Below are 22,444 nucleotides of genomic sequence, written 5' to 3'. Positions count from 1 at the left end.
GTGATGATCAACGATGATTAAATAAATTCTGCCAGCCACTGTGAGAGCATTCCTTTTACAATTCAAGTTGAATCTCAGTATTCAGAGACTGAGCTAAAAATATAGATGAAAGAAACTCTTAGTGATCCTTTTGAACACTGTGGAACTAAACAGACATGCATATTTATAAGTATATGTTGAAAAAGCGGCTTTAAACTTTCTGGACTTATGTATAACTGTATTTGAGGTTTGAAAGCTGCAATTTATCCTAGAATTCAGCTCGTAGTCTAAGTATTACAGAACTAAACCATTTGTTTAGAAAGTATATGTCATATATGAAACAGATCAAGAGAAACCAGTACAGCAAAGCTCCAAATTCCACTCAGCTGCAGTGATTCACAGTGATTAATACTTATGTGCAGAACTATTTTGTTGAATCAGGATACAGCAAGGTGCAGCTAAAAGATTTAAAATGCTATTACATACTTAAATGCATGTTTTGTTGATCAGTGTTATAGAAAGATTTAAATTTGAGAGATTCACAAATGAGCACATATGAAATAAAGACATATAAAAATATGTCATTGCTTATGAATAGTTTTCTTAGTGAGCTTTGAATTCCTTAGACTTCTCCAGATAGCAATTATTTTTCTTCCAAGTCAGAATATGTATTAAAAGCCTCCCAATTTCCACATTTAGAACTATCACCTGAGGAAAGGGCCCAGAATGTCACTAAACTTCTCCGAAGGCAAGCAGACGAGGTCAAAACTGAGTGGGATAAGCTGAATCTACATTCTGCTGATTGGCAAAAGAAGATAGATGATGCTCTTGAAAGACTGCAGGGCCTTCAAGAGGCAATGGATGAACTGGACCTGAAACTACGCCAGGCTGAAGTGTTCAAGGGATCCTGGCAGCCAGTGGGGGATCTGCTAATTGACTCTCTGCAGGATCACTTAGAAAAAGTCAAGGTACGTGTCAGTATATCAGTATTTTTGAGTGTAAAATATTTGGCTAGTTCATCATGTGTATTGCAAAATCAGGAATTAACTTGTAAAAAATGAGAAATAGACAGCTTTGTAACATAGTGATTTATTCTTTTATTTATTTTTTTTTAAGAAGGTGAGAAAGTGCATATAAAGAGTTTTATTATTTATGCAATTAAAATGGAGTGGAATCAACACTGAGAATATATATTGCAAACACATTTCAAAAACACTATAGGAATGTGTAATATCCTCAGCCTGTTTAACTCAGTTCAGGAAATGCAGAGTTAAGTTTAAAGACCACAAGATCGGGTATATAGGAGAATATATGATGAATGTATGCAAAACTAATTATGTCTTTTATTACAGTTTGGTAAGCAGGCTAAGAACATAATTGTGTCTGTAGTTATAGAGTAGAATTTAAATAATTTAAAGTGTATGGCTTTGTTGTTTTGCCATGATGGTGGTATTAGTCATCTGTCTCATTTGATAGGTAGACAAAAACAAAAAAATGGAAAAAGCATAATTATTTTCAGTAATAATGCTTACCTGTTTTCAAGGGCTGTTTCATAAAATCACTGCTTATGGAAAAACTCATGAGGACTTGTCCATTTTCATCATGAATGCCATGGCCAGACTTTAGAAGTACTACAGGATTACTTCAGCTAGGGCACCATAGAGGTAGTTGCCATTTTGATAAGAACAAAGTGCCTCTGTTCCATTCTCATAAATGGGAATCATTTGTCATTTTGAAAGAGACCCGAGCTGAGTGCTATTTTCTGTGCTAGATCATTAGGATCTAAGAAAGAGGAAATAGAATGACTACTGGCAAGAAAAAATGCCTTTAAAAAACATATGTAACTTAAAAAAAAAAAAAAAAAAAAAAAAAAAAAAAAAAAAAAAGACCTGAATTTAGAACTTCTATTTTGAACATAGAAGTTCTAATGAGTGTTCTGTGTAAATATTGTGCAAGACAAGTGAATTTTGTGGTAGATGATCAACAATTGGCTGCATAATTTCTTTTTCTTCTTTTAAATGAACAGAAGAGATCTATTTATAAATTCTCATAACATGCCTTCTGTTATACCCAGAGATTTTTTTGTGTGTGATTTTGAAGAAGATATTCTGAACAGAAACATTGAATCTGTGATATCACTAGAAAACAAAGCAAGTTGCTTAATTTTAAAGCGTAAAGTTGTAACTCCATAATTATAGTGCTGAATCGTGCTACAGTTCTGTCCTGGGGGACAGAATAGAATTCTAATAAGAGCCATGATAAAATAGGACTCTTAAAGCTTTTGAAAATCCTGAGGTACTATCTCTGTTCATTCTGAAGTCTTAGCATAAGGCCGGACAGAAATTAAAAATTCCGTTTCAAGATTTAAAATCAGATGCTACCACCTACCCCCTACTCTCATTTGGACCATATTTACTTAAAATATTTATATTTTATAGGCTATCATTCCTAAGATCATCAGTCAAACAATAAATGGAAAAAAAAAAAAAAAAAACCATACAGAATATATTCTTATCCTCTAAGCTATAATTTTTCATATAGTATATAACAATTATAGGGTATTCTATTGATACTGTGCTTTCAGCAGCTTCTAAATGATCATAATTAGTACTACTTAGGTAATGAGAGAACACAGTAGGGCAAAAGCTGAATAATTTTAACTCTGTGAGTACTATAATAATTGTCCCCCAAAGTGCTGCCTAGAATATATTTATTGTTCTTATGAAATGTAATTCCAGCATAGATACTGAAGACAGATGCATATACTCACTGGGCAATGTAACCATGATTGTGAAATGAATAACCAGCAAGAAAGCTACAATTGTGCCTGCAGTTTGAAAGCTATCCTTATAAATGAACAAATATATGTTTAGGGTTTACCTCAGTTATTCATCCTTATGACATCTATATTTTTCTTAGAATGAAAGCTTTTTTTTGAAAAGTTGTAAATCAACAATCGTTATTTATGTAACCATAAAACAGAGCATTTAAATTCTTTAACAGTTTTCAAGCTTTCATTTGCTACATCCAAACTAGATGTACAATAGAAACTTTGATACTGATCTTTTATACTCTTAGCGTATCTACCTAAGGCATAAAAGTATTTTAAACATACTCACAACAATAGCCTTAATTCTTGGGTTTACTTTTTTCAAAGGCTAGAGGAGAGAGTTTAGTGTAAAAATATGTATTATCTGTGACAGTAGCAACAAGATTTGTTTGTTTCATTTTTTTAACATTGTTTATGTACCATTTTTGCATTGAACATATTTTTAGATAGCAAATTCACTTCTTATTTACTCCCTGTCTTGATAACCCTAGATTACTATCTCAGTAATGATCAAATTTAGTCAGTTTTTCATTATTTCCCTCTGTTTTGCTAAAATGAATCCCAAACAATTAGGAAGCTCTTTTTTTAGTGTATGTGTGTGTTACGTTTCCACAGCTATTAAAGATATGAGAGAGGAAAAATATTTTGGCGACTTCTGTGTACAATAAACTAAACCAAATCAAGGCCTTTCTACAAAATGCAATGGATATTTATATTCTCTAAGTTTTAACAACTACATAAAAAATAAACTTTCAGTAACTGTATTACATTTGTTTACAAGTATTACTTGTAAAAATATTACTCGTAAACAAAATTGTTGTTTTGAGGGGAAAATCAAGCTACTGAAAGAGTTGCTCGTCTAATGCCTGAAAGTCTTAATAAGATTAGGAAAGCTAATACAGAAACATTTTCTTAACGGGTGTTAGCCAGATAAGCATCAGTGTCTACTTTGCCTGTGCTACAGAAATGAAGACCATTTCTCCTAGTCTAAATTGGAGGTCTTGCAGTGAAAGCTGAAGAAGCAAGAGAGATTTCTGGTAGAGGGACAGGTGGAAGGAGGGGAAAGTAAGCTCCAACCTGCACGGTACTGAGTTGATTCCGACTACATCCTAGTTCACTCTTCCAGTCTACAAGCCCAGGCCTTAGCTCCAAAACTTCTCTAGTCCCCCAAAGTGGTATACGTGTCATAGGAAGGAAAATGAGTTAAAAGCCATGGGAAGCTGGTTTGACGTATACCTGGTTGCTACAGTTTTCTTCTTGCTTCTCGTTTTCTAATTTCCATAATTGATTCTCCTAAAGGTTAAATACTTTTCCTTTGAAAATGTTTGGATTAAAAAAAAATAAGTTTGCTGAAGAAGACAGAGTTTGTATGGCCTTCAGTTAGAAAAACTATTATTAAACAAGATTTTTCATTATAAATGGTATTATCAGTCAAACATTATCAAATTGATATATTCTACATCTCTCATCTTTGCTTTGTTGTTCTTTCTCTTTCTTCCTCTTCCTCTCTTTCTCTCTTTTTCTCTCTCTCTCTTTCTCTCTCTTTTTCTTTCTTTCTTTCTTTCTTTCTTTCTTTCTTTCTTTCTTTCTTTCTTTCTTTCTTTCTTTCTTTCTTTCTCTCTCTCTCTCTCTCTCTCTCTCTCTCTCTCTCTCTCTCTCTCTCTCTCTTTCTCTCTCTCTCTCTCTCTTTCTCTCTTTCTCTCTTTCAGAGGATGTGGGGGGAGGTTCTGTATCACAGTGATTGGTTATGCTACAGTGTGAGGGAAAGTACCTATTACCTTCTATATATCTAAGCACCCCAAATATCTTCTGAGCAGATCAGGTCAAATAATGGTCAAATGAGCTACTGTGATACCATTTCTTGCAAATCTTTCTTATAATGGAGATCACAGTAGCCTTCCCAAACCTAAGCTGATGAATTTCTCCCCAGGGAATAACTTTGCCCAGTGCCATTTGTCACTGTTCTCTTTAGTCATAGTTGCTGGAGCTCTTAACGTCATGATGTGATGTTGAATTAGCACAAAATAAGTAATCCTTGATCAGTATTACTGCCTTACAGATCCTTGGTCTGTATTTATGTACCAACTGTTTAGCTCCAGTTCAGAGGACGAGATAGTTTCAGATACCTCAACGAACGAATGCAATGTAGACTACAGATCATACATACTTTCAGGGCTCTATGCTTCTCTGTCCTGTTATTCTTCCCTTTTCCCCTGCTCACATATGGGTGATCTTATGATCTTATCTGCAGACTGAAATGCAGCTTTCTTAATAACACACATTCTCTCCTTTGTTCCCCCACCCCCAACGGAAGTGGTTATGCTAGTAGTATGCACCAGTCATTACTTGGTATACTGATACCTTCTCACTGCTTTGTTGTCTATTGCTCATCTACCTGATGAGAAATACTAATAGTAATGGATGCTATTGGTTATTCAGGGAACCCTGGTGAATTTTTGGATTTTGATACTTTATGCTCTGAAAAGTTCTTTGGAAGCTCAAAAAGGAGCTTCTCACAACTCTTTTAGGATGTTGTGCCCAGAATTTTGTGATTGAGAAGGCAATATAATTTTAATGGTGCAGTTTATCTGTTACTGAAGGTAGTTCAGCTAATCCAGCACGCTTGAGAGCACAATGGAAAGTGCTTTCTCTTGCTGGTGGTACTCTACCATATCACTGGCAGCACAGGATGGGTCCAGTTATTAACAGTTCAGTTGTCTGTCATACACAATGCTATAAATGAACAGCAGAGCCTTTGTACTCCATGAGGGATGTAACTCCTGTCTGAATTTCTCTGAACCACTGTGAAGTAAACAAACCATAGAACAGGCAGTAGTGTTTGTGGTTCATCTTGTTGCAGACAGAAGTGTGGATCTCAAGCACACCTGCCAAATAAAAGCTGAATTGCATAGCGCTGTCTTCAAGTGACTCCATTCTGCTAGAGACTGATTTGCTCCATTCTGCTAGAGACTGATTTGTTCTCCTTTATTATCACATAAGGAGGGTGCCTTGATTCAATATGAGGATTGTTAATGGTAAAAAGCAGAACAGAATTTAGTGCCATAGGTCTTGCATTTTCTTGTGAGCAGTTTTCATGCAAGCCTGAATCTTGCTCCTTAAGAACTGGTTGTAGTTGTTAGAGATTTACATCTATGAATAAAATAATTTCTCAGAAAGACTAGGAATTTTGCATATAGATTATGAATTTTAATATATTCAACATAACAAGTGTATCCACAGAGGCTGTAAGCATTATTTTTAATTCTTCAGCCTATGTTACAGTTTATACAAATTATTTTCTTCATAATTATGAAACAAAGGGCCATGAGGAATTCACATGAGCACTGTAAAACTAACATTTATTTTCTGAACTGTATGCTGTTTAGCTCAGGCTTTCTTCAGCATAATTGACAGTTGTTGCCAATTGTATGCTGCTGACAAATGTTCATGGGAAAGTGCCAACCTGAAACTTCTTTCTAATTATGAACTGAATAGAGTTTGCATTTATGCACTCCAAAATGACTTTCTATATGCACTGAAGCCTTTTGTCCTTAGGCATCTCTTCTTTAAATGAGACCAAAAGGAAGATAACCCTGTAAAATAATTAGCTAAATTTCAGTTGTGTCCATACATGGCCATAAAAAGAAAAGAAATAGATTTGGCAAGCTTAAAATACCACATTCTTACAAACTAATCCTAAAGCAGTGACCTGAACTGGTGGACAATGAATGAACATAGGCAGTTCATTAAAAAAAAAAAAAAAAAAAAAAAACTTTTATATTCTTCTGTACTTCATCCTGGTACTGTTCAACTGCTGCTTTGCCAAAAAGAGATATTTCAGAAAAGTGGACTCTTACAGTGCTATTATGAAGGAACAGTGCTGGCAGCTGCCTACAATGGAAACTCTGAGAGGAAAGAGAATTGTTGAATTTCTAATTTGTATTCTCATTAAAATAAATGTAAAATAAATGTAAATAAAATAAAATAAAATACATGTAAAATAAAGTAAATGTAAAATAAAACATTAAAATTCTTTTAAAAGTATTTTATACATATATATTTTTAGTATTTTGGGAAGGAATTACTAGGGCTCACATACAGAAAAAATAATGAGTGACACCTAAAACCAGCAATAGTCCACATTTATCTCCTCCTAGCAAGAGATGTATACTGGACATGAAGAGACTAGGTTTAAATGGTTATATGGAAACGATGTAAGAAATAATTATCTGGAAGTTGCATTTAATAACCAAAATTTTCAAACATCTAGATATCAATACCAATACTAGATCCATATTACAGTAAATTGCAGTCAGACTGTAATATGATGCTTCCTGTTAATTTTATGATGAGGTAAAATTAAGTTAGCCAGCAAAGCTCATGCAGTCCAGTCTGTAAAATAAAATGGCGTTATTACACATACAGTGTATTTTTGAGGTCTTTTTAATTTCCCTTCTTTAATAGTAGACACTATATATATATATATATATATATACATATACATATACATGTATATATAAAAACTTGCCTGGTATTTTGAACAAAATCTTTCGTTCCACATGACACCACACAATTTTTGCATATCACCTACACTTTCTGCATTCATCCAAAGTACAACCCCTTCCTTGTTTCAAATTTTTACTATATATATCACTTTTTTTTTTTTTTTTAATGTGCACCACTCTTTTCACCGTGCTTACAGACAAATTGACAAATTTCTATTTCCATTTAGCAGAATTTGCAGCAGAAAAGCCTACAGAAGTAAGTGGTCCTAAAATATTGTTTCAGCAGTTTCAGTACTCATGGGCAAGGATGTATTTTGACAATATACAAGCATTACTCCCCTCTATAGCTCAACTCCCTATTATTCTTAAGTTTAAAGACCCCAAAATTCCGAAGTATTCTATACACGGTGTTAAACTAAGATTTGCTTAAGTATTATTAAATTTTGTCCAATGAAAAGATGACAGAATCCTTTGGATGACAACTAAGTAGAAAACTATAGTTGCCTTCCATGTAGGAGACAGGAGTATTCATTTTTCCTTCAGACTACAACTGAAGTAACAACTGCTACAAATGCTTCTCAAGTTTTCCATTTCATACATACATCATTCTGTGATAGAATCACACAATGATTTCACAGAATTTCACATAATTTCTAGGTTGGAAGAGACCTCAAGATCATCAAGTCCAACCTCTAACCTGACACTAACAGTCCCCACTAAGCCATATCCCTAAGCTCTACATCTAAACGTCTTTTTAAAGACACCCAGAGATGGTGACTCCACCACTTCCCTGGACAGCCTGTTCCAATGTCTAACAACCCTCTCAGTAAAGAAGTTCTTCCTAACATCCAACCTAAAACTCCCCTGGCACAATTTTAGCCCATTCCCCCTCGTCCTGTCACCAGTCATGTGGGAGAACAGACCAACCCCCAACTCGCTACAGCCTCCTTTAAGGTACTTGTAGAGAGCGATAAGGTCGCCCCTGAACCTCCTTTTCTCCAGGCTGAATGATTATTTCTGATGTATCCTTAGTCTACTTTGAAATGCATACACTTTTTTTCAATTTAATTTCATCTCCATCTGCCTGACACCAAAGTCTATAATCAATTGGAATTACATTGTCTTATTTCCTTTAATTCTCTTAATATGTTCTGTGCTGGACTCCATGATTTTTATAAACTAACTCATACAGAATAACTGTTCCTTATCTCATTTGCTAGCTTTCCTCCCACTCCCAAATTGTCCCTGCGATAATTAGTGATCCTCTCTACAAGCAAATTTTGTAATTGTGAAATATTTGTAGATTTGAGATTTTTTCTAGGTATGATACTGTAAAAGATGGAGAGACCTAATGGCACTTTAGAGGACTTTATGATTTTATCTTTAAATGCAGTCAATAAAAACAAATTTTATAAAAATACCAAAAACTCTTCAGCTACTGTTTTTAATACTAATCTAAAATAAAACATCAATGACTATAACAGGATGCAATAAACTTTATTTTAAAATAAACTGAAATCTCATTTAAATCTTATTTAAATTCATTGTAAATCTTTGTCATCCTACAGATGTGCATATTTTTATTGAGGAATATTTTTGTTAATTTATTGAATTTGCTATGATGAAAATGGTAGTTGGAATTTGTTGCATTTTTAATAGATTAACTTTCAGGAGGTTGTAAAATACCAATGACTCTTCAGCTAAATACATCACCTAATTGATTGCACAGCCTAGTATGTTGCTTTTATCTTTCTGAATACAGTTTTATACAATAGAGATTTTAGTAGGTTTGTTTGGTTGGCACTCTTGGAGGCAATTTTAATTTTCCAAGGTTTGTTTTACATATGAAATTGGGTTAAAAACTGTGGTATGCTTCATCGCATTGTTGTACCAGTTTAGGTTAGTTCTGCTATGGTTCTTTGTAGTAGATGAAAGTTAATCAGTTCTGTTCAGCGGTCTTTTATTTTAACAGCTTATGAATTTATTTTCTCACATGAAAAGAAATGTAATCACAAGCAGTTATTTAATATGTAATAGTCATGTATTTGCAACTGATACAAATTTAATCTAAAAGCCTCATCTGTCTTATTTTGTTGCTTGGAAATCAGTCACAAAAAACAGCAGAGTTTGCTATGGTGATAACTAAGGCAATAGCCCAGAACTAAGTTCATTTTAAATACATAAAGCAAACCATTATTCCCTCTGCCAATTCCTTTTGAAATAAATAAGCTATACATTTCTGATCTCTTCTGATTTAGGTGTTACTACTTTAATTATAGTGAATGTTTTATAGAAATTAATATAATTTTTGACCATATCACACTACCTATTTTAATATTTAATTTCCATAATTCACATAAGAATAGTAATAAAGTGATGGGTAGGCAGAGAACTGTAATCTTAAGAGTAGCCTTGTAAACTTTAAACTGTCCTTGACTATACTATTTACCAGGATACAATAGAATCATTAAGATACAGAAATGTTAATGCTGTTCTGCTAACAAGGAACAACCTACAAGTGAGTGTTCTTTAACTTTCTTGAGAATCACAAGTGTAAGACATGGTCTCTGGAACCCTGGAATTATGGGAACATTTTGGGAAGGAACAAGTACCTGGGCTCCAGCTGCAACAGGTTTTACTAGAGCAGTTTCATTCTTCACATATATAAATTTGCACCTTATGCGGTCTAGCTAGAGTTGAAGTCAGAGACTATTCTGGATAAAGATTCTTTGAAAACAAGTCGGCTAATTGTAAAAGATAAAAGTTAGACTGACATTCAGCTGAAAGGAGAATGAAATGAAGCAACCTGACAGAGAAGCTTAGTGGCAGCATTACAATGCATTCGAAATGAAGAATTTCATATTTTTTAAACACATTTTTGTTTGCGTCATTTTGTATTTGTGAGAAGTGCTTGTATATTTTGGTTGATAAAAGGTGAGCTGTAATCTCCCCTACACATAATTTGAGTCTTATTAGTATTCATTAGATTTTTTATCTTCTTCAGATCAGACATCTACTCGAGTGCTTTTATGTCTATGTATGTGTACATGTGCATGTGTGTGTTTGTGTATGCAATAGTTGAAAATGGTCTTCCAGAGTTCTCTATATACTAATAATCAATACACTTACCTTGTCTAATTTATTGCATAATTAACTTCATTCTTTTTCTTAATGATAGTTCCATGTGTTGCATTTCATTGAAAAACATTCTTTTTAAATTATTTTTTCTTGCATTAGATTATAATAGGTAACTTAATATGTAGCTTTTTCTATTATAAATGTTAACATTCTTGTATGAGAAAGAAAGATAAAAAGACCCAAAGAAGTAGTGTTTTGAATAAAATATGTACCTGAAGATTAATGTGCTTAAGTGTATTAATTAATGCAGTTATTAGTAGAACAGATTGACTATTTTCTCTTTGATTAAGGGCCATTGGCCTAAATAATAGTTAACTTTTTCCTTAGGTGTAGAAAAAATCCTGAATTCTAAAGAAGAAAATAGGTGACCAGTAAAAAAACTGATTTTTTTTTCTACCTCCAACGCACTTTGATAGAATGTGCTATTATTAGATCAACAGTTTTCGTTTAGAGCCAAATTTTTCTTTTTCTGAACTTAGCCTGCTGATTTCAGTGGGAGCTCAACGTGAACATCTGCAGGCAGAATTTGACTTTTTAAGTATTGGTAATCTCTGATCTCAGTTTCTGATAGCCTGCTGAGAGAAGTGACTAATGCATGTATAAAGACTTGTCTGTCTTTTTATGCCTCTGAAGTTCAGAATTGAGGTCAGACCAGAACATTTTTAAGAGATTGCTGTTTATCAGAATAAGAATGGGACTTGAGCTTTTAGAAGCAGAATTAAACACTGATGTTTAAAAACAAAAGTGTTATACCTACTCTATGCTGGTACTTTAGCATTTAACAGAGCTTTTTGTTTTACCCAGTCTGCCATGTAAATCCAGCACATACAGACATTTAACTGATGACCAAGTATTAACACTCCTGGACATGGCATTACATAGAAATGTTCTTGAATTCTGGTGATTCTGTTCAATTTTTTTTTTCTTTTTTTTTCCTTTTTTTTTTTTTTTAACTTGGAAATGTAAATATTTACCACCACCACACCACCACCCTGAAATACAATACTATTAACATTTTTTTCAGTTATTTTAGTACCATTTTATTTAAGCTTTTCTAAGTGAGTGTGGCTTGGGTACATGGGTAGATAAAAGGAGGAAAGGTATCTCCAAGGAACAAGTATACCAGAAATCCTGTGTCACACTGATCTTCTGTGTATTATCTGCTCTTAAAACATTTCCAAGTACAGAAAAGGATATATCAGAAGTGTATGTATAACCTGAGACTTGTATGTTCACTGAGATGTATGAGGAGGGAAAAGGAGGAAGGAATGCTAGAAGTGAATTTTAATGCTGTCTGCTTTCTGTGAGGACGCTTTTTTTTTTTTTTTCTCCATCAAGAGGTCTGACAGTATTGTTTTTAATAAAATCTTTGCTTAAAAGCATTGGTTCTCCTATTCCTGTCACAATTATGGACTCAGGGAATGTATTCGGCTGTTATATCTATCAAGTATGCAGATTCTGTAATGATATTTTTATTAAGACATTGGCAAATCAATGCACAAAATAAAATCAATTTATCAAGCTCGTATACTGGTACACAGTAGTGATTTTGGGACTGCTTCAAGTAGGGAATACAAAAACTGTTATATTGCCTGGGATGCTTATCAGTGACACATTGTAGTATAGTTTTCTCATTTTAATGCCTATTATTTAAAGCCTAATAGAATTTTATTTTATCTTTTTGTTCAAGGTTAACCCATAATAAAACCTGGTAATTGGTAGTTAGTGCTTCTACAGTGCTTCTTGTATTCCAGGTAGTATGAGTTAATCTTCTCAGCTTCTTTCTGAGACTGCAATAGAAGTAGGATTATCCCCAATTTACAAATAGGGCAATTGAATCAATGAAACTCATTTGTCCAGACAGCAATGCCACTCAAATTATTTTTATTCTCTTAGGCTTTTACCTGAAAATTGTTTTATTTTAGTACAGTTAAATTATCTGGAAGATCAAGAATGACAATTTTAATCGTTTTCAACTAGAGCCATAGCTACTCATTTCCAAGAGCTGCAGCCTGCTCTCCCTCCAGATGTGGCAGGGCAGCCTCCCACCCAAAAGGGTTTCAACCTGAATGCCTGGAAGGGTGCTACTTTAAAATCCTAAACGTATTACATTTTTTAAGTTTCATTTAACTGTCTCATTATTAGTATTTTATTTAAGCATTCTTCCTCCTACATTAGCATAAAAAGTAAATTGTTCTAGGTTATGTTCTACTAAAGTCTACCTTTAAAAATGTATTCCATTTTCTGGTGTTTTTGAGGATGTTCTCATTAGAAAGAAGAAGCCAAGGAATTTCCACCTTGTCTTGGAGATTGAAGTTTCACCCCACCCATCATATAGTAGTGGTGTAGAAGAGAGTTATGATATTAATTTAAAAAATGGAAAATACCAGATTAGGAAAGGACCTAACAGTCTTTCTGATCTGCACTCTTTGGAGGTTAAAGTTTGGATGAAATATAACAACTCCTTCTGGTATTAAGCTCTGCAAAGGAAAAAAATAAAAGTCTCCCTTTCTAAAAGTAGTAAAAATTCTTAATCTGTGTATGTTTTTTTTATTAAAAAGGAGAGGAAGAGTTTTTGAAGCTTCTGGTCTGAATTCTTTTAATGTTAGTTGCATGTCAGAATACAGTCTGTCTTAGTAGCATTTAAGCTAGCTGTTGAATGGCATGTTCCATGCCAGGAATCTATATTTTTCATCCTAGGTTTTGAAATACAAATTCTGCCTGCTGATGTCTGGAAGCTTGCGGTGGTTTGTAATATCATGATGCAGCTATTGTAACCTGTTTTAAACTGCTTCCTTCTTTTTTGTCTGTGAAATACTACATTTACCTTTAAAATAACACGCTACCTTACAACACAATAGGGATTTACTTTATAGTAGATTTTTTTAGTTTACTTTTTTGTTAGGGCAAGGAGAATTTGTGTGAGTCTCTATTGCCTGAAAGAGCTTTTGATAACATACATTACTCAACCTTCTATGTTTGTGTATGTTTAATACACATTGTTTACTAGTTAACTTGTAAAGACCAATGGTTTAAAAGTAGATTTGAGTGAAGCTCAAGGACCTTTAACATATTTATCTTTTCAAGTGCTTTTAGCTTTGATAGTGCTGAATGAAACCATATTATTTAAAAAATTTCCCTTGTAAAAATTTATATTTTTAATGTCTTCCAAGCAGCATGTGTCAGACTTTCAGATTACAATTTGAAAAGCTTCAAGTTGGTTCCTAGGCACTCCATCTCGTAATTGCCATATTAGCTTCTTGGTCACAAAATAACTGAGTGACTGACTTTGATTATGTGAAAAAATGGTGCAGAACTGTTTATGGACAATTTAGCAAGGACAGCCTTTGCCATGTCATGGCTATAGTTCTAACAGTGGATTACAAGCAAAATGTGGCCATGTACTTTTCCCCCTCCATGCAGGAGAACAAAATTTCAGAATACATTACAATGCAATAGCATGGATTGTCTTTATTCAGGGATCATAAAACTGCAAAAGTTCATAGCAGCCCATATCATAACAAAGTGATATGTTTTTCAGGATATTTCCACCTATTAATGTGCTTCTATTTGTTGACATCCTAATGTCTGTCTGTCTTTGTTTCTGTCTTTCTTTCTAGTTATTAAATTGCTCCAAATAGAGTAGAATAGACTAGAATAGTTCAGTTGAAAGGGACCTTCAAAGATCATCAAGCCCAACTGCCTGACCACTTCAGGGCTAATCAGAAGTTAAACTACATTATTGAGGGCGTTATCCAAATACCTCTTGAGCATTGACAGGCACAGGGTATCAACCACTTCACTAGGAAGCCTGTTCCAGTGTTTGACCACCCTCATGGTAAAGAAATTTTTCCTGATATCAGTCTGAACCTCCTCTGGCTTCTCCCCTTTGATAAATCAGAAAAATAATTAATGGTATTTGTTCCTTATTTATTTATTATATTCCACTTCTAATATCCTTACTTTTTAGCAAATACACATTTCATTTTTAAAGTTGTAGGAATTAAATACCTTCTGGAAAATTTAATGTTTTATCAGATTCAGAGATACAGAATTCAGAATGGGATTGGAATAAAAGGCATTTTATTTCTTTCTTCCCTTTGAACTATTTTTATCCCTGAAAAGGATTTATATTCTACTCTGGTGCATTTTTGCTTGGTCATTTCTCAGTTTATAACAATATACAGAATGGAAAATCAAATCAGCTAAAATCCATTTTGTTTCAACACTGCCTGTCCCCAGGAACACTAGAATAAAATAAAAATACAATGTGAGTTTAAAAGGAAGCTAAGTGTAGCATATTGGACTAGCAGCTGACAATCTCAGGTTTCACTGAAACTTGAATCAGTATACACTAAACCTATCAGAAGGGAAAATTATTATTTTTTAATGAAAAAATAGGGACTGTTCAACTGTCCTAGGTAGAATACAACAATTTGTTCTACCTTTGATAGTTTTAGATACAAACCTAAAGGTGCATTCTGGTCTATGAATATTACTCTGCTTGAACACTGAGGGAGCTCAGGTAGAGAAATGTCAGTGCTGGGAACCTGCTGAGGCTGAGATATAAGAAGACCTCATCTCCCTGTGCAAGTGGATGCTGCTCTGATGCAGCTGCTGGTGGTATAAAAACCCAATACACCACAAGTTCATTTGACACATGAGGGCTTTTCTCCGTAAGCCATCTCATATGTTCATCACATTGCCAGATATCCTTTTCTGTCTTTTTCACTGCTTATGAGAATTGAGGTGTAGCACAGATCTGTCTTAATGGAAGACTCTTCCATGTGAGGGAACTCAAAGAAAATGCCAGGCTAGTATGAGGCCACTGCTCTGTGTGTGTCTCACAGATCTGGGAAAATATTGTCCTCTTCTTGAGAAGTGCTTCATATTAATAAGTGTCAGAACATATAAGTGGAGTATATAAGAGGACGAACTTCTCTTGCTCATAATTCTGGATGTACATAAGTCCATGCATCTTGATGGGATGAACCCACAAATGTTGGGTGAGCTGGCAGATGCCACTGCAACTCTCAATTATCTTAAAAAGGTCAACTAACTGGAGAGATTCCTGAAGACTGAAGGAGAGCAAATGTCAGTCCCATCTTCAAGAAGGGCAGGAAAGAAGACAGGTCATTCAGTCTCACCTCAAGCTCTGTGAAAGAGGTTATTATCTTCTGAAGTCTTGTATATACCATCTTTGGGAGAAATTAGCTTTGAGATCAATTTCCCATGTAGTACTCAGAGCAAACCTGTATAGTGTTCAAATCAAGCCTGTAATTGCTGTAATTGCCATGCCATAAAATCTGAGAAGAAAAGGTGGAGATTAAAACCAAATTGCCTTTAACATCTTAGGCAGGCATCTATTTCTGTCTCATCCATAACCAAAAAGAAAAGACAGAGACTCATTTCCAGAAGCTAGAGTTGAACATTTGAAGTATTACGTGCTTTGGTAAAATGAACTTTGTCTCCTTTAATTTTTCTTTCCAGCAAGAGATGGGCGTTGTTATATATCTGATGAAATTAATGATCCCTCCGTACATGTGTATGGGAAATGTTAAGAACATTTGATCTTTAGTAATGTGTATAGGATGCGAAGATAGTGGGAAAGCAATGTTTATAGTTGTAGCATAATTGTTTACACATGGTCTTACAGAGATTTTCCTAAGCTTGTAAACATAATTTAAAATGTTGTTAACGCCATAAAAAAAAAAAAAGTAACACACACACACAAAAAAAAAAAAAAACCTGCTCCCAAGCTATTTTTCATTGTAAAAAATGTTTCAAATAACGAGGAGATGTTAAGAGTAGTGACTGGATTTGAAAATCATTGTTGAAAATCTCAATTACTTGTTATTAACTTCATGATTGAAAATTATTAGATGGTATTTATTAGATGGTAATTACTAGATAGTTTCTGTTTATTTAATATAATTTTTAATACAAACACAGCTAAACTCAGTCTCAGTACTACTGACATGTACATGAGAATATGACTTACTATGTACATGCTTTTGTGTTCCTTTTATCGATATGAATGCTAAGCAACAGTAATTTCTTGCTCATGGTACAGCTGCATTGTTGCTATCTGCTCTGACAAGGCATTGAGGTTCTCTGTGCTGGACTACATTTAAACATATATGGTAGATAGAGGGATCAGTAAGAATCAGCTTGGTAAGAGAAAAAGCAATTTTATTGAAGCACTGACAATTCACGTTAGCAAACAATAAATAAAAGCCAGCCTGTATTTTACTTTACATTTTTTTCTCATTGCATAAAGAACAAGTCTTGTTCTGAGAATACACTTCCTCTTCAGGGTATGCTTTCCAAGTAACATAGGGGAATTTAGTCACACTATTCCATTAACTTCAGTGGGACAGAAGTTACAGGCCCTTGATTTAATTTTGGTTGGATTCACGAATTCTATGTTTGGCTCGTTATCAGCTGTTGCACATGTGGCTGAGGGAGAAGAGGGGTCAAGAAACAGAAATTGCGCATTGTATAGTCAGTATTCCTTCCTGAATTTTCACTTATGAATTTTGTGATGGAAACTCCCTGAGGCTAGCAAAGTATATAATATCTCTATTGTTATTGAAATAAGCTAATTCACTGTTTATTTACTCTTCCACTTAAATGAGTCATGAATTTCCTTACAGTTTTCAAGAAACTGATTTATGAATCCTAAACAAAACATGTCCTTTTCATAGCATTGACAAAAGGCATCTCCATTTGGTGAGGTCTTTATGTATAAAGACTTAGACTTTTGTATCTTTAGCTCCCTTCTGATCATTGGGCAGCCTTCCAAAGGGGAAGTCAGTGCTTTTCTATATGATAGAGACCAATAAACAAGAGAAAGGAAAAACAAAACCAAAACAAGATGGCATGTGAAATAGGACATGCGTAGAAGGACAATAACAACAACAGCAACAACAAAGTAATAATGTTTAAACAACTTCGCTCTTTGCTCAGAGAGTTGGTATTCCAAAAAGAGTTGAGGGCTGTGTGGTGGCTTTTACAGTTTTTTAAATTTATTTGTTTATTCAACAGGATACCCAAAGCACTAACAACTTTAACGGAAAAGGACCTGAAAATTATTGTGGGGGTGGAGGGTGAGTGTGTAGGAGAGAGTGGTTAATCTGCATATTCTGACATAAGTAAGAAACCAATCAACTGGCACTTGAGTTCTAAAAGGGTATAAAATACTTCAAGGGATAGATGAGCATGGAAAGCATATCATTCAGTGTGATCATCTGGGGTTAAAAATACCACAGCTGAAAAGATAAGATGTGGGAATGAAAATACTTGGTTTCAAACATAAATGTAATATGCACATATCAGAAAACTGATGGAAATAAATAAGTAGTAACATCTGTTGTAACATCCAAGTTACAAATTGCACACTAAAGAAAGAGTAAGTTTCTGACAGTGGTGGCCTAATGCTATATTTTATGAAGGTTAGGAATCAAATCACAAAGGTGAATTAATTTTATCAAACTAGCCTAAAATCCTTTGGAATTTGAAATTCCATCGCCAAATAGAAAATATGGAGTGTTAGGGAACACTAATAAGATAATTGGTAAGGGAGACATTTAAAGAAGGAAAATTACAGTAAGTGCCTTGTTAGAGCATGCTTTTAAGATTACATTTTAAAATATATAATAAATAAATAAATAAATCAGTGCTTCATGGAGTAACCTCTTAGGTTGGCCACAAATGGGAGAAGAAATATTTTGCATGGTACTAAGCAATACAGGTTCAAAACATTGCTATCATAATACGGATCATTATGGATTAAAGGTCAACATTTTTGCAGGGATAAAACAAAATAAAAACAAATCAAAAACAAAAATAATAAAACTATCCACCACAGCGACATTCAGTTCACAGGAGAACTATACACAAATGAGGAACTCTGCTTAAAAGAATCCAAAAAGAGTACAATTTGAAGACACCATGGAGACACTATGATGGAAGCTGAAAACAAATCCATCTCCTTTAAATAGAAGGATTTTCAGAAGACCTTGAAAGCTGGGGTGACTAAAGAAAAGTGTAAAGAAATATGTTTTTAAAAAGTATCCATAGAACAAAATAATAAGATTAAGACTACCATGTTACAGAACTAGGTAATTATTCAGTCAAGAGTTCTAATGAAATTAAAGAATAAAACAGCTATTTTATTAACAACACTGTTTTATTGCTTAAAATTAGTATATTATGAGGACTGGAAGGTGGCAAATATTGCATCTATAGTACATCCATCTATAGTGCATATAATCAGGACTGTGGACCTACAAACCAAGAAATTTGGGAAAAAAAGTATACTGTAGAAGAGACAATGTAGCTTTTATAAAAGTAGGTAAGCCATACATCTCTTAGTGTGCCTTCAAGAAAACAGTGAGCATGTCGACAATGGGGTATTGGCGTTTGGGGGTTCCAAAATGATTTCAAAAATATTGTACCTAAAAATACTGTGGGATACAAGAGAAAGTATAAGGATTAATAACCACTTATCTAGTTATTTATTTCCTGTAAAAGGCAGAAAATAGAAAGCAGAGGTTAACGTTCAGTTTTCCTAATGAGTGCCACTGCACTCAAGAAGGTCTACTCTGTCTAGTATGCACATAAATGAACTGAAAAGGAGAATGAATAACGCAGTGACATATCATGTTGATGATACAAACCTATTTAAAGCCCTTCAGGAGGGGATGAATTGCAAACACCTATAGAAGGACCTCACAGTACAGGATGGAAATAAAGTGGTAGCAGATGAAAATCAGTGTTGATAAATGTTAAGCAATGCATTTAGAAAACGAATCCCAATTTTATATGCACAGTAATGAGCTCTCATTTAGCCCTTTTAAATATTCCTTTAACACTCATGAGAGAGATCTTGGAATTGTAAGCCCTGGTTCTCTGAAACCACTCGGCACTTCCAGCACTTTAATACTCACCACTATTCAGAATGCCAAATCAAATGCTAGGAATACTTGGTAAAGCAAAAAATATCATTATACCATAGTATAAGACCTTGTATCTTGTATATTGTAGGCAGTGTTCTAGTCCACCAATTTCAAAAATATATCTGATCAAAAGTATGGAAAGCTCCTGCACAAGGACAGTAAAAATGAAGTAGGAACATGATTTATTTTGTGTAATTTCACATCTGCCAGGTAGGTGTCTGTGTATGATCTAGTTGTCTAGGTTCCCACTCTAGTGAATGCAAATCTTCTCAGTTTAATCTCTGTAATTCAGAATGTGATTCATGCCATCCTTTAGTAAAAAAAAATATATATATATGTTATGTTCAGCTTCTGTTTTGATCAGTGATTGAATATAAAGGCACTATATGGTGACTAGCTCAGATCTAAATATCTTCTTTATATACACATTTAATTGGATATGTCAATTTTTGAATATAAACCTGGAAGGAGTAAATATGATAAAGGTTTTATAAAGTCTGGAATAGCACAAAGAAAGTCTGCTAAGAAAGATTGATTATTGTCTCTCATGAGCTAAGAATGGGAGAAGATTTCAAGTGATACATTAAAAAAAAAAACAAAAAACAAAAAACAAAAACAACAAAAACAAAAACAACAAAAAAAAAACATAAGAGGTGGTTCTTTAACCTAAACATTCTAAACATTGAGTTTATAGACTATTTTCGATGGTAAAAGCCTATGTTAGTTCAAAAATCAAGTAGATAATTTCATGTAAGAATAATTCTTCAAAATCTAATTGAAAAAGAGAGACAAATTCTGGCTCCAGAATCTCTGAGCCCCAAATTGCTGAGCTGGAAGAGTACAGCAAGGAGCGGGGATACTCAAGGTTTCCCAGACTTTCCTTCTTCCCCAAGCAAATGTTGCTCTCAGAGACAGAATGGGCAAGATGAGCTTTTCATCTAGCTGCTGCTTTTTTTGTTATGGCTGCTGTTATGCTCTAGACTCCTACTATTTGGCTGGCTGTGGTATGTCTTCTGGAGTCCTTGCTAATTTTCCAAAGCTTTTTAAAATATTTTCTAACAGGACTGTACGGATCATTTAAAATCCAATCTACCACCTACAGTAGTACATAGCATTGAAATTCTTTCTTGCATAGGGACAGTCATAATGAAGATAATTTGGGGCTGTTTCTCCTATCGCTGTTCACACTGAGAAGTCATTTACATCCTGAGCCATTTAATTGGTTCAAATAGGCCTCTCGTTGTGGTAGTGGAATACTACTCACCATGTACATTTGTTTTTAAATTACTAACACTATAGTTAACTTTTTTTTTTTTTGCTATGAACATATGATAGATTTGGTATTCTTTATGTAGAAAGAAAAAGTAATGGAAAAATGAAAGAGTCTGAATACAAACTGATTATTAAAAATATAAACATTACTGTAAAAGATTTTAATCATACTAATGAAAATCGCAGATAAGTAGAAATTCCAAATTTCTGCTTCTATAGATGAAAATTATTGTATAACATAAATGATTACTATTTCTTAAAATTGTTTGAATACTTAGTGTGGGAAAAAAATGAATTCATACAAAATTTCACTCAAACAAAAACAAAAACCTAGCTCTAGAATCATGTATGGTTCTGGTGGACTGGTGGACTGGTGGACTGTTTGTGATAAACTGTTGCTCACCATAGTATTGTAGTGGCTGATGTTTTTAATCATACAATATCACATGACAAGTCTTCCTAAGGATATTTTTTTTATTTTCTGTCTTCAGTTTTTAATTGTAAAATTATTAGCATTAATTAGATAGCCATGCATTAATTAGAATTCTTTCGTTTTTGGTGTTTCTTACAAATTTTGGTCATTATAACTAACACAAATGCTAGTAAAAACTCAGGCTTAGTAATAATAGAAAACAGACTATCAAATTTAGAGACATTGAAAATGCTATTATATTTTGTACGTTGGAAAATCAGCATAACTACAAAAGTCAATATTCCTAAAGAAACAAAAAAATGATTAATAAGGAAATAATGTCCAAAATACGTGGAGATATGTTTTCATATTTACTTTCATGTATTTCTTTGATTTATTTATTTATTTATTTTGTCTCATGACTTGCTTCTGTTCATAAGCTTTCTCTCTCTGTAAAATAAGGTATGCTCTGCTCACTAAAACATGTTGACAAATCATGACAAATCTTCTATTTCACCTTAATTTAGGTATAATGATTGTATGATTTACAGAATCATTTGTGTCAATCCTAAGTGAGACCAGTATTTTCAAGTCAACATTACAGATTGAAATAATTGGTCTGAAATCTGCAAGATACTTCAGTGCATGCTTAAAAACAATCAGTGTTTAAGCTTAAACGTACGTGCTTTGCCTGGGCAATGAATTTTTCAATCCAAGCTTGATCCTATGGACATAGAAATTAATAGCAAATTAAGTTGGCTTAATGCAGGAACTGTTTTATTGCAGGACCTGATCTTTGCAGTAGATGCTCTCCATTTTTTCTAACAGTATTTTAAATTCATATACTATGTGGGCATTGGTATCACTAGCTAAAAGATGTTCACTCTTCTTGGAAAACAGGTAACACTGGCAGAACCCATGTGACCATCCCAATCATAAATGACAGACTTGTGGCCAAAGACCCTAGGCCACTAAATCTGACAAGTCATAGAAAAAAAAAAAAAAAAGTGAAATAATTATTTGCAAGCTAAATTCTCACACTGTGATATACATATCTCCAGCCTTGGAACAAAAGCCTATATTTAAAGCATGTTTTTGTTCTTCTGAACTCAATTATTGGCTTAAATGATCAGATTAAGCAAATATATAACTCTGTGGGATAAAATCAAACATGCTAGATTTTTTCCTTTTCTTTTTACCTCTGGTCTTGCTCTCCTCACGACACTATAAATCTGTGTTTTTCCCAGTAACATCATCTGTGTTCCAATGGTATGAAACAGGTGTGATGGAGAAGTGAATTGTATGGCATGAACGTGATACATGCCTCTTCTGTCATATCATGGCATTT

At 33.8% G+C, this 22,444-nt stretch overlaps 1 protein-coding gene across 19 annotated transcripts in view; it reads left to right on the top strand.

Annotated features, from left to right (window-relative positions):
• Positions 1-22,444, top strand: part of DMD (dystrophin) — a 1,236,775-nt gene that overhangs the window by 1,048,355 nt on the left and 165,976 nt on the right. For all 19 annotated transcript variants that reach the window (XM_072027522.1, XM_072027514.1, XM_038175527.2 and 16 more), the window contains one exon: positions 679-947. In XM_072027522.1, the coding sequence (XP_071883623.1) occupies positions 679-947 (269 nt within the window). The remainder of the gene's footprint in view (positions 1-678; positions 948-22,444) is intronic.

The sequence above is a fragment of the Anas platyrhynchos genome, chromosome 1 (genome assembly GCF_047663525.1).
Source record: "Anas platyrhynchos isolate ZD024472 breed Pekin duck chromosome 1, IASCAAS_PekinDuck_T2T, whole genome shotgun sequence".
Taxonomy (NCBI): Eukaryota; Metazoa; Chordata; class Aves; order Anseriformes; family Anatidae; genus Anas; species Anas platyrhynchos.
The sequence above is the reverse complement of the archived record's forward strand: the minus strand, read 5'-3'. Positions and strand labels throughout refer to the sequence as shown.